This window comes from Athene cunicularia, assembly GCF_003259725.1.
Source record: "Athene cunicularia isolate RWA chromosome 24 unlocalized genomic scaffold, athCun1 chr24_part1, whole genome shotgun sequence".
NCBI lineage: Eukaryota > Metazoa > Chordata > Aves > Strigiformes > Strigidae > Athene > Athene cunicularia.
This window is the reverse complement of record NW_020799132.1, coordinates 3248719-3261541: the sequence shown is the minus strand read 5'-3', so window position 1 is coordinate 3261541 and position 12823 is coordinate 3248719. Positions and strand designations below refer to the sequence as shown.

The following is a 12823-nucleotide window of genomic DNA, read 5'->3' as shown; positions in this document are numbered from 1 at the left end:
CAGATAATATCAAGTGCTGGCTGAGGGAGTCTCAGTGTCCCTTGGAGGTGATTAGCCCAGCTGTAGAAACTCTGCAGAAGCTCTGCTGTGCGTATGTAGATGTGCCAGAGGAAGCACAGGTGTGACTTAAAATACATCTTTTAAAATAGCTTGTTTCACACTTAGGAGGGCTGTGTCTTGAAGGCAGCTTCTGTCTCCAATCTGTAGGTTGATTATCTCTCTAAACAAAGAGGATCTGACTCCAGCAACTTGAGTCTGTTCTGCTCAGGGCTCTCGCTCACTGCAGTTCTGCAGGAGAACGTCCTGTAGCAAAGGATGGACTCGTAAGAAATCTTTTTTCAGAAGGACTTTTTCCACCACCCCCATCTGAAATACCTTGCATTTGCCTTCTGTCAAAGTTTTTACAGAAATCCTAAAAGAGACCTATTGCTGTGCCTTTATGATATCAGCATTTCTCAGGCTTGCTCTACTTTGAAGGTGCAGTTCTATGCTATAAGCTCTGATTATTCTATGTGAGAGCTGCTGTAGATACATATATTTTCTAGACCACTTTCACGGGATCACACAGGGAGTTAAGAACACACCACTTGCACATTTCTATTTTCTGCCCCCATTTGTTTTATGCCCTAGCTTTGTCCCAGTCCCATAGTGAGAAGGTGGGCTATCTTTTGCTGGTGAAATAGAAATCTCAGCCTGAGCACAGTCGCAAAGAAGCTAAAACTGATGCAGGTCTCTGTTGCTAATGATTTCTCTCTATGTATTATATTTCATTTTCAATATTGATGACAGTTATTTTGTAGCAGGCATCCCAATAAAGTTTAGTAAACAGTATGCAAAACTGCACACTCTGTGCTTCAAAAGCCAGGGTGGATTGATGGTTTCTGTTTGATTTCAACTGGCAGGCAGAAAATCCTCCCCTGTAGGTACAGTCATCACAGTAGGTTGGCTTACAACCAAATGCAGATGTTCCTGTACATTGGTCACTTTAGCTGCCATCCGTATATGTATTTGGTTTCTTATGTTACCAAGTTGAGTTGAAAATAAAGCATCGGTTCTCTTTTTCTGCCATCTAGATCTGGTAGACAATTAACTTTTTCCCTTCTACCTCTTGGGATTCACATCGTGTTTCCATTTGGCTGGAACTGCATTTTTCCAAACAACATTTAAAAATTTCACACAGACAACCTCAAACGTGTTGGATATACATGAAACAGTCACCTACCTCCTTTTTGTTTAAATCTGTGTGATTTCTATAATGAAGTAAACTTAGGCCTGTGGATCATTAAAAGCCAGATTCTCCAAGGCGTTTTGACACTTGCACACATCCTTTCATGTGCAGGAAGAATTTTAAAGCTCTAAGGCACTGTCTGATTGATTTCAATAGGACCTAGATTATTAAAAGCATATAAGGACTTTCAGATTAGGGATTCATGTGTGGACAGATATTACAGCTACATTTTGTTTAATTAATAAAGTGCTGAATTAATTTTGTTTAATTATGGAACAGAAGCTGCTCAACCAGGTGTGTGGAGATTTAGTATCGACCTGTGAAAGCTATATTTCAAATGTAGTCCTCAAAGAGGATGGAGCAGAGCAGCTGCAAGAAGATCTCTTGGTAAGTTTGGTTCCTCTTCCCAGATTGGTCAAGGGATGTAGGTGGACTTGAAATCGGTGTTCGTTAAAGTTCACACCAATAACTGTTACGTAGGAGAATGCTGACGTGCACACCTTGTGCATAAGCTCGTAATGAAATCTGGTATTTATGGGCCTGGGAGCATACAAAGGTTTTAGACATCAGCAGTTGCTTTAAAGATATGATACCCCATGTATTTTTAATAACATGACATGTTGTTTCTTTGCTTTTCCACTCGTACTTCTTAGATGAGCTGTTTGGGAAATAAGTCTGTAAAACGCATAGAATGCTTTGAGGAGTAATTCCATATTATTAGTAGATGTGTGGGGGTTACAGCATATTAAACACACACACAACACCATTTTTGTTTCAAAGCTTCACCTTCTGTTCTCTAGCTACTGTCTTCTGGAAAGGACTGAGGGAGTATTAAGTTGTTTTTGGAGAAGTACCATACCAACTCCCGCTGACGTAATTTTCAGCTCAGCCCTTGCCTTTTGACTGCAGTGTTGCTTTCTCCCTGCAGGTGAGACACCTCTTTGTCCTGGGTGAGGCTGCCCAGCTGTGTCCAGCCAAAGTGGAGAAACGCATATTTCTCTTGATTCAGTCCATCCTGGCTTCTGTCAGCAAGGACCAATGTGAGCCTCTCTCCCTGCTGCCTTTAGTTTTGCGTTGACAGATAACACTGTTGACCAGAAAAGCACGTTTTCATTCCTGACTGTTCTTTCCTAGTGTCTGGTTCTCCAGATGGTGAGGAAACGCCAGATTCTCAGCCACTGTCCCAATTCAGAGGATCAGCCATGCCTTCTGTGGTCAGAGCTCACGCATTCATTACTCTAGGTAATTGCCACCCTGCAGTAGAAGCGTGCCCTCGCGTATCCAATTCCTACTCTTTGTGGTTAAAGTTCTGCTCAAAAGCTGTGTCAGTTGTAAAGGATAGCCACGGCACTCAATGTTTGCATTGCCTCAGCTCACAGCTTTTAGCGATGCAAATATCCATGGTAACAAGTTGCACAAACCATAAAAATCCTCCCAGCTATATGACTGCTTCTCAAGGCAGTTAATACGTTAATGGTGATTAATAATTAGCAACGTCCTTCAGACTTGTACTTGGAGTTGGTTGCTGTCTGGTTGAAGGATCATCTTAGGCGTAGTGAGGCGCTCAACAGCAGATGGAGAAAACTTGGTGCTCTTGGTGCAGTTGAGAGCAGAATGAATTTACTTGTTCTCAGCATGAGTGAATTGCTGCTTTGAGAGGAGCCTGGTCAATCCACACCTCCAGTAGCATGGAGAGTGCAAAGTGAAAGTTCTGGGTTTGTAGTACCTCTGTGGTTAGGAACAAGTCTTTTCTCTTGCAGATATATAGTAATATTCTTTCCTTAACTGCTTTGGGACACTTAATAACTTTTGTATAAGATCTTAGAAACAGGGAGAGGTAACGTTAGCATGCAGGCTATTTTATTTTAAGTTGGTTTAGTGATGCTCTTAGAGGTGGGTGTCTCCCTGCTATGCCTATGACAGCTGGGGCTGTTCTTTTTAGCTGCTTTGAATAATACCCTGTACACAGAAATAGTTCTCTGTGAAGGAGGGAATTTGGCATAGAGACCCACACTATAGGTCTCAGAGGAGTTTGGAAGAACTCCTTGAAGTATCATTTCTTTGAGAGATCGTGCAGATTGCTCATCAAGTTTCAGCGTGTTTATTCCCCTGTTTACTTCCCGGTTCCTTTCTTGGCTCGCATTGGACTCCAAGGATGCAGTAAACTGGGCTGTGGTGGTTAGGAAGAAGAATATATTCACAGCACTGACAGTCTCATCTCTGTTTCACAGGTAAATTGTGTTTACAGCATGAGGATCTGGCAAAGAAATGCATTGCAGCTCTAGCTCGAGAACTGGAGGTGTCGCATGATGCGGCTGTTCGCAATAACGTTGTCATCGTTATGTGTGATCTGTGTATCCGCTACACATCCATGGTGGACAGATACGTTCCCAACATTTCCCTGTGTCTGAAGGACCCAAATCCCTTCATCCGTAAGCAGACGCTGATCCTGCTTACCAACCTTCTGCAGGTAAATAGAGGTCCTAGGTGTGTAGCTGGCAGCCCGCTTCAAGTACCTCTGGTGTGCTCAACACTGGCAGCCTGACCAGGGGGTGTATTGCTTGTACCTTGATTAATCTACACTTACTCAAGAAGATTTTTAAACTATGTATTTTGCTACTGCTTTTTTTTTTTTTTTTTTTTTTTTTTGCTAGCTAGGCAGGAATCGTATCGAGGACACAACACAGTTGGATAACAAGATTATTTTTAGTCAATGGTTACCTCTTTCCTTGTCTTCTCTCTGTTTCTTTGAATTCCCTTCAATTTTGCTCCTGTATGCATGAATATAATGAGCATCATAGCACCTTTTTTTCTCCTACTGTCTCTGCTTATTGTTCTAGAGATGTAAATGTTGAGAGGCTCAAGATGTTTACCCTCCCAATGTTCATAGGAAGCCAACCAAGACAGATTTGGAATGCATTTGGCTCTGAGAACAGTGTTGAAGAGCATGTGTGCCTTGGGATGGGAGAACAGATTTTTCATGTTTCTAATTTTTTATTGATATCTGTGATAAAGCTAGATGCTTGCTGCTGTGGCATTTATGCTGTTTAAAGCGTCCTCCAAAACACTGTTGTCTTGAGGTGTGTTTTGTGTGCCTCCAGCTGAAGTTGAATAGCTTGCTCATTTGCCTGATGTACGTTCTGCTATAGGCTCCCTCAGATGTTGTCCTGACTACAGTCTGAAGGTTTACACTCAGTTTTTTTCTGATTCAGGCTGATAATTTATTGTCTGCTAATTTCTTACAGGAGGAGTTTGTGAAATGGAAAGACTCTCTCTTCTTCCGTTTCGTCAGTGTCTTAGTGGATCCAAATCCAGATATTGCCAGGTAAAATAACTCATCTGTTAAATAACAAAGGAGTTGAAGATCAGAGATGTACTCAAAACCAGTTTCAGTCTTGCACCTTCAGCATGTGAAGAAAAATTTCAGTGAGAGAGCAGATGATTATTCCATGAACCACTTCTACAGTCGTTCACACTTCAGGGTCTGCAGTGGTAGTAAAGGAGTGGTGAACCTCTTTCCAAGTCATCTGAAGGTCCCAAAGCAGCAAGCTGTGTGTTCCTGGCTGTCTTCAAAACATGCAGCTCTGCTCTATTTGTGACTCTCAGTTGTCCAGAAAACAAGGAATTTTTGAAAGAAGCCTTTATGAAATCTTCCTTGTGGTTTTTTAACAGGCTCTGTCTTGAGCGCTCGTTTTGTTTTAGGAATAGGATTAAAGAGTCTCTTTTTTCTGATAAGGCATGCCTTGTCTTTTTAAGCTTTCTACCACATTGTGTAGTACTTAGGAATTATGCACACTGGCTTTAAGTGCATGTTTGTAAAGTTTTTGGAGGCTTCAAAGTCTCAGACTGCTCTGTTACGTGAGAAATGGAGTGGGGCAGGTTTCTCTAAGGATGGTAGATCGTGCAGGGATGCCAGATGCAGAGGAGACTTGGACACCTTGTGACCTGTTTCCACCCGAAACAATCAACGTGAAGATTGGTGTTTCCAGGACCATCAACCTATTGTTGCTTTCTAGTGCATATTCAAACTTATTTTCTTTTCACTGGGTTTTTAATATGTAAAAATGTCTTTCCAGTAGATGGTGTCATTGCAACATTATGTTCCTAGAGCTTTAGCTAAGGAACACGGTGCTGTTTCTTTGGGACCCTTTTTCTTTACATCTGCAGTCAGTGACTGCATCCAGACAAAGCCACGGTCTTCAAGGCTGGGTTTGACTTGTAGCTCTTGCAGGACTTCTGGTGATTGACTTTTTTTGCCAAGTACTGTAAGGGTCTCTGCCACAATGGAACTTAAGTTATTTAAATAACGGAAGCGTTGTGTCTGGATTCAAGTTCAAATTTATTTTTGTCTCTGTTTAATGGCAAAAAAATGAAGTAGTATTGTGAGTGCTGAAAACATCTATATCTTCCTGGATGAAAAAAGGCTTAAAGGTAACGAGCCGATATCTTTGTTCCAGCCCAGATGGAACTGGGCAAGAATTAAATGTGGTGTTGAGGGAAACTTGGCAGGGGAAAACCATCCTCCTGCTTTACAGCTTGTGAACCCTACACTGTGTTTCAGGGGTGGCTTTTAGAATCTACCTGATGAGAAGTTCTTTTTTTAACTCCCTTCCAGGTTTGCAGAGTTCTGCCTGGTGCATCTCTTGCTGAAGAGGAATCCAGTAATGTTCTCCCAACACTTCATTGAGTGCATCTTCCATTTCAATAGCTACGAGAAACATCAGAAGTACAACAGGTTCCCCCAGAGCGTGCGGTCAGTTGAGCACATTTGTATCTCCTTATCACTAAAAAATGGGCTGTCTGGCCACACAGCAAAGCGCTCATGGTGCTTATAATTATGTATGCAGCAGGGGGGAAACAGTGTTAAATTAAATGTCCTGCCTTCCCCGTGACACTTCTGGGAGGACTTCTGCATGTAATTTGTGGGAGTGTGTGGTATCCTAACAGCTTTATGGGTCTTGAAAGTGACATTCAAACATTCCTTGCTGATTTAAAGTCTTACTATTTCTGTGAGTTCGCATAATGTGACTTGGCCCTTGTAAAATGTCTTGCTCTACCACAGGGCAAAGAATCTTTTCTCTCTGAAGGGAAAAGATAACAAAGAAAAAAGGATGCGTATCTACAGGTTCCTGCTAGACCACTTCACAGATGAGCAGAGGTTCAGCATTACAACAAAGATCAGCCACAACCTCCTAGGTGAGAGTCTTGTCTTTAAAAAAGCTGGCAAACAAGGAACTGTTGCCTATATAAGACCATTAGGCTCTCAAACCAGCCATATTATCTTCCTCTCTTTACTGGCAATACTGTTTCCAGTAAAATACTTCTTTCTTTCTGTGTGTTCCAGCATGCTTTGTGGATCAGATCCTTCCACTGGACTTGGAAGCCAGTGAGCTGCTCTCAGATACATTCACAGTCCTTAGCTGCAAAGAAATAAAGCTATCGACGATGAGATCCAAACCCGATGAAGACATTCAGCCCGATGAAGATGAAATGGCAATGGCCAATGCTGTCATGCAGGTGGCACAAAAAAAGCTCATCTCGCAGGTGAATGGCACTTGATCTGGTGTGGGAAGAGGGCTGGCCACCATGCTGGGAGGAATTTTACCCTTTTGTGATGGATCCTTTTTTTGCTCAAGTTTTTCCAAGTAATGCAGCGATGCCAATGACATACTGTGCCCGTAGGCTGTTGTTCAGGCTCTGATCTGAGGGCACCTGGGGAAGCACCATGTGTTGTAAATGAAAATGTTACGGCTGGATTTGTGAAGGATGCTTGTACTTGAGGGGTTAGCTGGAGTGATCAGAAATGCATTTCCTCTGAAGTCAGCGAAGCTAAGCTAGCCTAGATTTGTTCCACAGGTCTTCTGCTGGTAAAGCATTTGAGCATTACAATGTTTTTTGATGCACCTTTTGGCAATTTGCCTTCAACGTGAGAACTCACTGATTTAGTGATGTATCTTAAAAGACTCCATTTAGGTTAAAAGCCTATCTGCATTCGTGCGGAGTAAGAGCAGGCTTAATTGTGGTAATTCCCTTGCTATGGAGTGATAACTCCTCTCACTTAGGCCATTCATCTAACCACAGAGAGTGGCTTCTCCTTTATTGCACCGTGTAACTGTTAATGCCTTGTTCAAACAAAGGTTCAAAAGAAGAACTTCATAGAAAACATCATCCCAGTAATCACGTCACTGAAGTCTTTGATGGAACAGAAGAGGATCCCAGCTCTTCGGGACCTTATGTACTACCTACGGGTAAGGGGAAGTGTTTTGTTTTCGGGGGTTTTTTTTGACTCTTTTGAGTTAATGTGTTAGATGTGCAACCGGTAATGGAACGAACAGCCTTCTTAGAAGGAAATTTAGAAGGCATATGAAGTTGTGACACTGCCACTGTGTTAAATAATGTAGGAGGTGGAGGGATTTTAGATAAGGATCTCGCAGTGTGTTACGTGTGAGCCTCCTCAGTGGAATGTGGGCAGCAAGCTTGAATGCTGGAAAGCTTTTCCATGTTCTGAAGTACAAATTGGAATCGAAACTCTTAGTCTGTTAAAAACACCTCTGCTCTACCAACTGGTATTTCCTTTTGCACTTAAGCAGCTGTGATCTGAATGGGGACATGAATCAGTAGTCAGAAGAGATTTCTGAAAGAGTTTAAACATTCCTTATTGCTCCAGGAAATGATGCAAGATTACCGAAATGAAATCAAAGATTTCTTTGCTGTGGACAAGCAGCTGGCAGCCGAGCTGGAGTATGATATGAAGAAATACGAAGAGCAGCTGGCCATGGAGAAGGAGTTGGAGCAGGAGCAGGTCTCGGCAGCACAGGCAGAGGTGATTGGTGCCATTAACCCTGTACACGTGCTGTCTCCTCTGCTTAGGTTTGTGTACACGTAACACACAGACCCTCTGTGCCTGCAGACCTGGTTACAGCACCTGTAACGGAATGGTCATGGAATGTTCTTGTGCCTCTTCGCATTTGCCGACAGAAGCTTTGGTTTCAGAGTCATTTGATACGTTTAGAACAAAACACATCAGGCAAAGGGGAGCAGCAAACAATTAATGTAAAAAGAATTCAATTTAAAGGGAAAACTAAGTCTCAATTTGTGACTGGCTGTGCTTACATGTTGTATTGTTCTCTGTTCCCAGAGTGATAAAAATGATAAACAAGTCAAAAAGAAAAGGGTTCATTTTGTCTGACTTTAGGTGGATACAGAGTGGAAACTTAGATCTGTCCTAGTCGTGCAGATCCTCTTTCAAAGTCAGTGTAAAGAAATAAGTATGTGCTTGGGTCAACTGTCCTGAACTATTTTAGATACCTACCTTAAGATGAGATGATTTCTACCCTGGAAGTACCTTTCTCTCTCTGCTGACTTTAAAAGAGCACCTATGTATAGACCTCTAAACTAGGACATACGGATCCCATCAAAACTTCCTCTTTGCTTCTTGTTAAAATTTTGGCCAATAAATTCTTTCTCCCTAGCACCCTTTTACATCCATCTCACAAAAGGCAATTCTTAATCACACAGCCTGTAGGTCTAAGCAGCTTGGAAATCTAGGATTTTCTACACTTGTATCCATTGTTAGACATGATCTTTTCTCCTGTTTTCTGTAGCAACCTCCATCTTCGGAGAGAGTTGTATCTTCTGGTGGCCGGAGTAACAATGCTCAGTCTCCTCAGAGTGGGAGACAGCCCTCACCACCCGGATCAAGTCCTTCCTCCGTGCCTTCTGAGTTTACTACACCTAGCGCTGATGTTCCTAAACAGCCGTTACTCAGTCGCAGGTATGGGTTTCTCTTTCTGTTATGAGTTACGATATTCAGCAGGGCTACTGCTTTGCTTATCCGCTCCTTAGTGGTATGAAAGTCACCGGTGTTGCAGCATAATCCTCTCCATTCCATTTGGTGTTTAAGATCACAAGGGACTGGGAGGGGACAGGTCTCTCTTCTCACTCCACACATCTCATCTGGGCTTGCAGAAGGAAAAGCATTTCACTGTTTTGGTCATGGTTTTTGCCCTGCAGGCCAGCATCCTTGAGCACACTTGCCATCCTGAACTCTGCCAGGAAAGCGATGGAAGCCAGAAGCAAGCAACGCAGCAAGAGTGTTGGAGGAAGTTTATCAGCTGTGGCGCTTCCATCGAGCGCAGCTGGCAGCAAGCAGGGTAGGGAGCTTGCTGCAAACTGACCTGGCGTTGGACTAGATCGAGTTGACACAGCCTCATTGTTAGACCCTTGAGGTCTCTGAGAGAATACGTTTCTATTCTTAATTATTTCCTTGTTATTTCTAGTATCCTTTCAAAGCCTGAATCAACAGTCTACTACTGGAGGAAATGCTTCTGTGGCGGGCCGTGCAATCAGCACACCAGAACGTAAGTATAACCCAAAGGAACCTTTTCCAAGTTGGGCTGAGCACTCGTTTGCTGAGAGAGGTAGCAATGCATGGCTCCCCTAAAGAGCAGAGAAAATTAGTCACTGACAGCTATAGGCTATTTATTTATCTAAATGGTTGGAGTGAAGAACGGTTCTGAAATTCAAGGTCTCAGATGAATTGTGGACATGGGAGAGTCCAATGCAATCTCCATTTACCTGTCACAGGGTATTATAGTATGGAGTCAGTGCAGGAGAGCATTTGGGGCTGCTGAAGTAACAGACCTTTCTCCCTTCCACCACTCTGGGGTGCCGAGGAGGCATGTTGTTGTGATTCCTTCACAGTGTGTGTTGCCCGAAGTGTGCAAGATTCTGTGGCATTTGTTCTCCTTGACTCTGGAAGCATAGCTTAGCATTTTTAGACTGAATTACAGAACCCTGCTGCATGGGGAAATACTCAAGGTCTGGTCCTTTTCAGCTCTGAGATAGGGAGCTCCTGTTGTCCAAACAAAGGATCTCAGGTGAGCTGTGACCTGCTTCTGGAGCAGCCAGCGAGCTGTGACAATTGCAAGAGAACACAGAGATCTGCTCAAGGGGGATTGATAACCTGCAGAGTCCTTTCTGACCTTGTGTCTGTGTGTTCTACCCTAAGAAAGAGCTGAACTGAGCGTTTGAGAAGAAATTATTTCGGTTTTAATTTTAATACTTGGACTAGATGATCTCCAAGGTCTTTTCCAACCTAGATGATTCTGTGAGGTTTTTTTACTCTGCTGTGGAAATTAAAAGTAAAAATAGATGGAGAGGAATCTCCTACACAAATTGTGGGAGTCTGCTGTGTTTATGTCCATTGCAGCTGAACTGCCATCTCACAAAACCTGACTTTCAGAAGTTTGGTTTTATTGGAATGCTTTCTGACAGCCCCGCAGCATTCTGCGGCGTCGCTTTCTGCAAGCGCAAGAGGCAGTTACAGTAAAACACAAACGGAGCTGAGTTCTAGCAGTAGATTCCCTTCCCTTATGTCAATTTGCTGCTGAACTCCTTTAGGGCATCTCTGCTGTGGTGCAAACTGTGAGTGTGATGAACACCCTCCCGCGTTCTGAGCAAGCTCCGATTAAATTGGGTGTAGAGGCGAGTGTCTGACAGGTCACCTCTCGCTAGGCAGTTGTGAATGGTTGAGGGGAGGGGGATGATGTTCCAGAGGCACAGCTGTCTGCCTGCCCTCTCATCCAGTATCTCTGCAAACACCCAACCTGTGTGCTCACAGGCGAGCAAACAGCCTGCGAGTACCTGACATCTGCGAGCAGGCAGGAGCAAACCAGCGGCACTGATGTGCATCCACTGGAAAACCTGACCCTTCTCTTCCCCGCACGCTCCACTGTTTGGCTAGATTTGTCTGCCTCGATGTTTCTCTCTGCTGCCTGAGCAACAAGCAATGATCTCTGTGCAAAAAAAAAAAAAAGGGGAAAAAAAAAAAAAAAAGGGAGGTGTGTTTTTAGAGAGCAGAAATCTTTAAGCGCCATATTTCTGTCTGGAAGCTTGCACGGCTGTTTCTCTTAAGCACCATATGGTGAAAAAGGAGGAAGAACGTTAATCTGCAGTGGTACTGGGGCTGAATTCTGACTTTGCTTCAAGGCAGCATGTGTCCTTCAGCAGGGAGACAAACTGTACAGAGCAGTATCATCGCTTCAGTTAGCGTGTGTTGAGCCATCTGCACGGTGGCGCTGGGTCTTGCAGGCTGATAGACAATCAAAATAAAACATTTTTATGTCTCTGGCATATCATTCTAGAGTTAGTGGAGATGCAGTTCTTTGTATACCATTTTGTACTTGCGAAGTTAAGAACAGCTGTCTCTTCTCTCTCCCTTATTCGGCTGTTCTGGCTGTCACCCTCTTCCCTGCTGTCTTTGGGTCTCCTTCTCAACTCCTGCTCGTTACTTAGGGAACAGTTAAGTGGATCTGGTGTTGATTGCTTCACTGTGGTATATAAACACATGTTGTGAAGATACCACCTTTGATTGCATGGGAACTCCTGCTTGATGAGAGTTCTCTACCATTTCCTTCCTTCTTTCACATAATCTTCTCATTAACCAAGAGAACTTGTGAAGGCACAAGCTGCACAACGTCAGGACACCTGCAGGTCAGTCTTGAGAGATGCTGAGGCCAGCTAAGGCAGATAGATCAAGTTGGGTTTCCACCACAAACTTCAGTGATTCCCTTCCAGGGCAGGGGAGCAGTTGAAGAGCAAACCCAGTTAGTTTGTAGAGAGAAGTCCTTATAGAAGAGTTTCCAACTCCTGCCCTATAAAGTGCCTTCTACCTTAATTCCTTGTGAAAGATTCTGGGAAACATGAGCAGAAAACAGAGTGTTGAATAAAGTAAAATCTGAATATTGTGACATCTCTCCTGAGATAAATGACAGGAAAGAGACAGCTGACAACTCCGGCCTATTCAGGCAAACTGAATTCTACCTAGCTTCCTTGTCAAGTGATTCCTCTTGTCTGGCTGCAGGCAGTTCCTCACAGGGGGGCTCTTCAGGCCCTTTGTCAGCCTTCAGGGACCCCATATTGTGCCTCCACAAGGCAAAGCAACTGGCCTAACATGGTGTTGTGAAAGATGGCAAAGCTTCAATGGCTCTTCCACTTAGGTGGGACAAGGAGGCGTGTTGCTGAGGTCTCTTTATTATTTAAATTAATTTCCTCCACGTGGAAGGAAGGCTGTAAGTCTGGAGTATGAAGCTGATGCGCACAGATGGCCCATCAGATTTAGCGTGTAGTTTTGAGGCTGGATGGGAGAAACAGATCTGATGGGCTGGAAAAGAGATATGTATGTCCTTGCAATTAACTGGATATACTTCCTCTGTGACACTTAAGTGTTCTACTACAGCGTGCTTTGCCTCTGGCTGTGTCACAAGCTGGCTGCTAATACGTGCTTTTTCTTTCAGAGAGCATTAATGAATTGACTTTTGGTGCTGGGGTCAGTTACATCACCATGATGCAGACACCTGATTCAGCTCCAGGCAAGTCACCTTTGTGATTCTGACTTGAGGGGAGAAAGCCCCCCAAATGATCAAATCTGTAGCATTTTTAAAAATAAGAAAATATATGTGTTATTTGCAGAGAAGGAAGAGGCTGAGGATGAGCCAAGAGGTATTATCTGTTTGACATCACCAGAGCAACCGTAAGTTCAATGCAGGTCTGAAACAGCAATCACAGTGAGAAAGACTGGTAGAATGCTTTAAA

General features: G+C 43.5%; 1 protein-coding gene across 1 annotated transcript in view; it reads left to right on the top strand.

Moving 5' to 3' along the window:
* The window catches only part of NCAPD3 (non-SMC condensin II complex subunit D3), a 29814-nt gene that overhangs the window by 16234 nt on the left and 757 nt on the right, over positions 1 to 12823 (top strand). The window contains exons 19-34 of the mRNA XM_026863575.1: positions 4 to 119; positions 1508 to 1615; positions 2157 to 2268; positions 2363 to 2470; positions 3460 to 3698; positions 4474 to 4553; positions 5844 to 5981; positions 6291 to 6424; positions 6573 to 6772; positions 7366 to 7476; positions 7896 to 8072; positions 8833 to 9002; positions 9242 to 9381; positions 9508 to 9588; positions 12526 to 12600; positions 12701 to 12761. Of these exons, the coding sequence (XP_026719376.1) occupies positions 4 to 119; positions 1508 to 1615; positions 2157 to 2268; positions 2363 to 2470; positions 3460 to 3698; positions 4474 to 4553; positions 5844 to 5981; positions 6291 to 6424; positions 6573 to 6772; positions 7366 to 7476; positions 7896 to 8072; positions 8833 to 9002; positions 9242 to 9381; positions 9508 to 9588; positions 12526 to 12600; positions 12701 to 12761 (2050 nt within the window). The remainder of the gene's footprint in view (positions 1 to 3; positions 120 to 1507; positions 1616 to 2156; positions 2269 to 2362; positions 2471 to 3459; positions 3699 to 4473; positions 4554 to 5843; positions 5982 to 6290; positions 6425 to 6572; positions 6773 to 7365; positions 7477 to 7895; positions 8073 to 8832; positions 9003 to 9241; positions 9382 to 9507; positions 9589 to 12525; positions 12601 to 12700; positions 12762 to 12823) is intronic.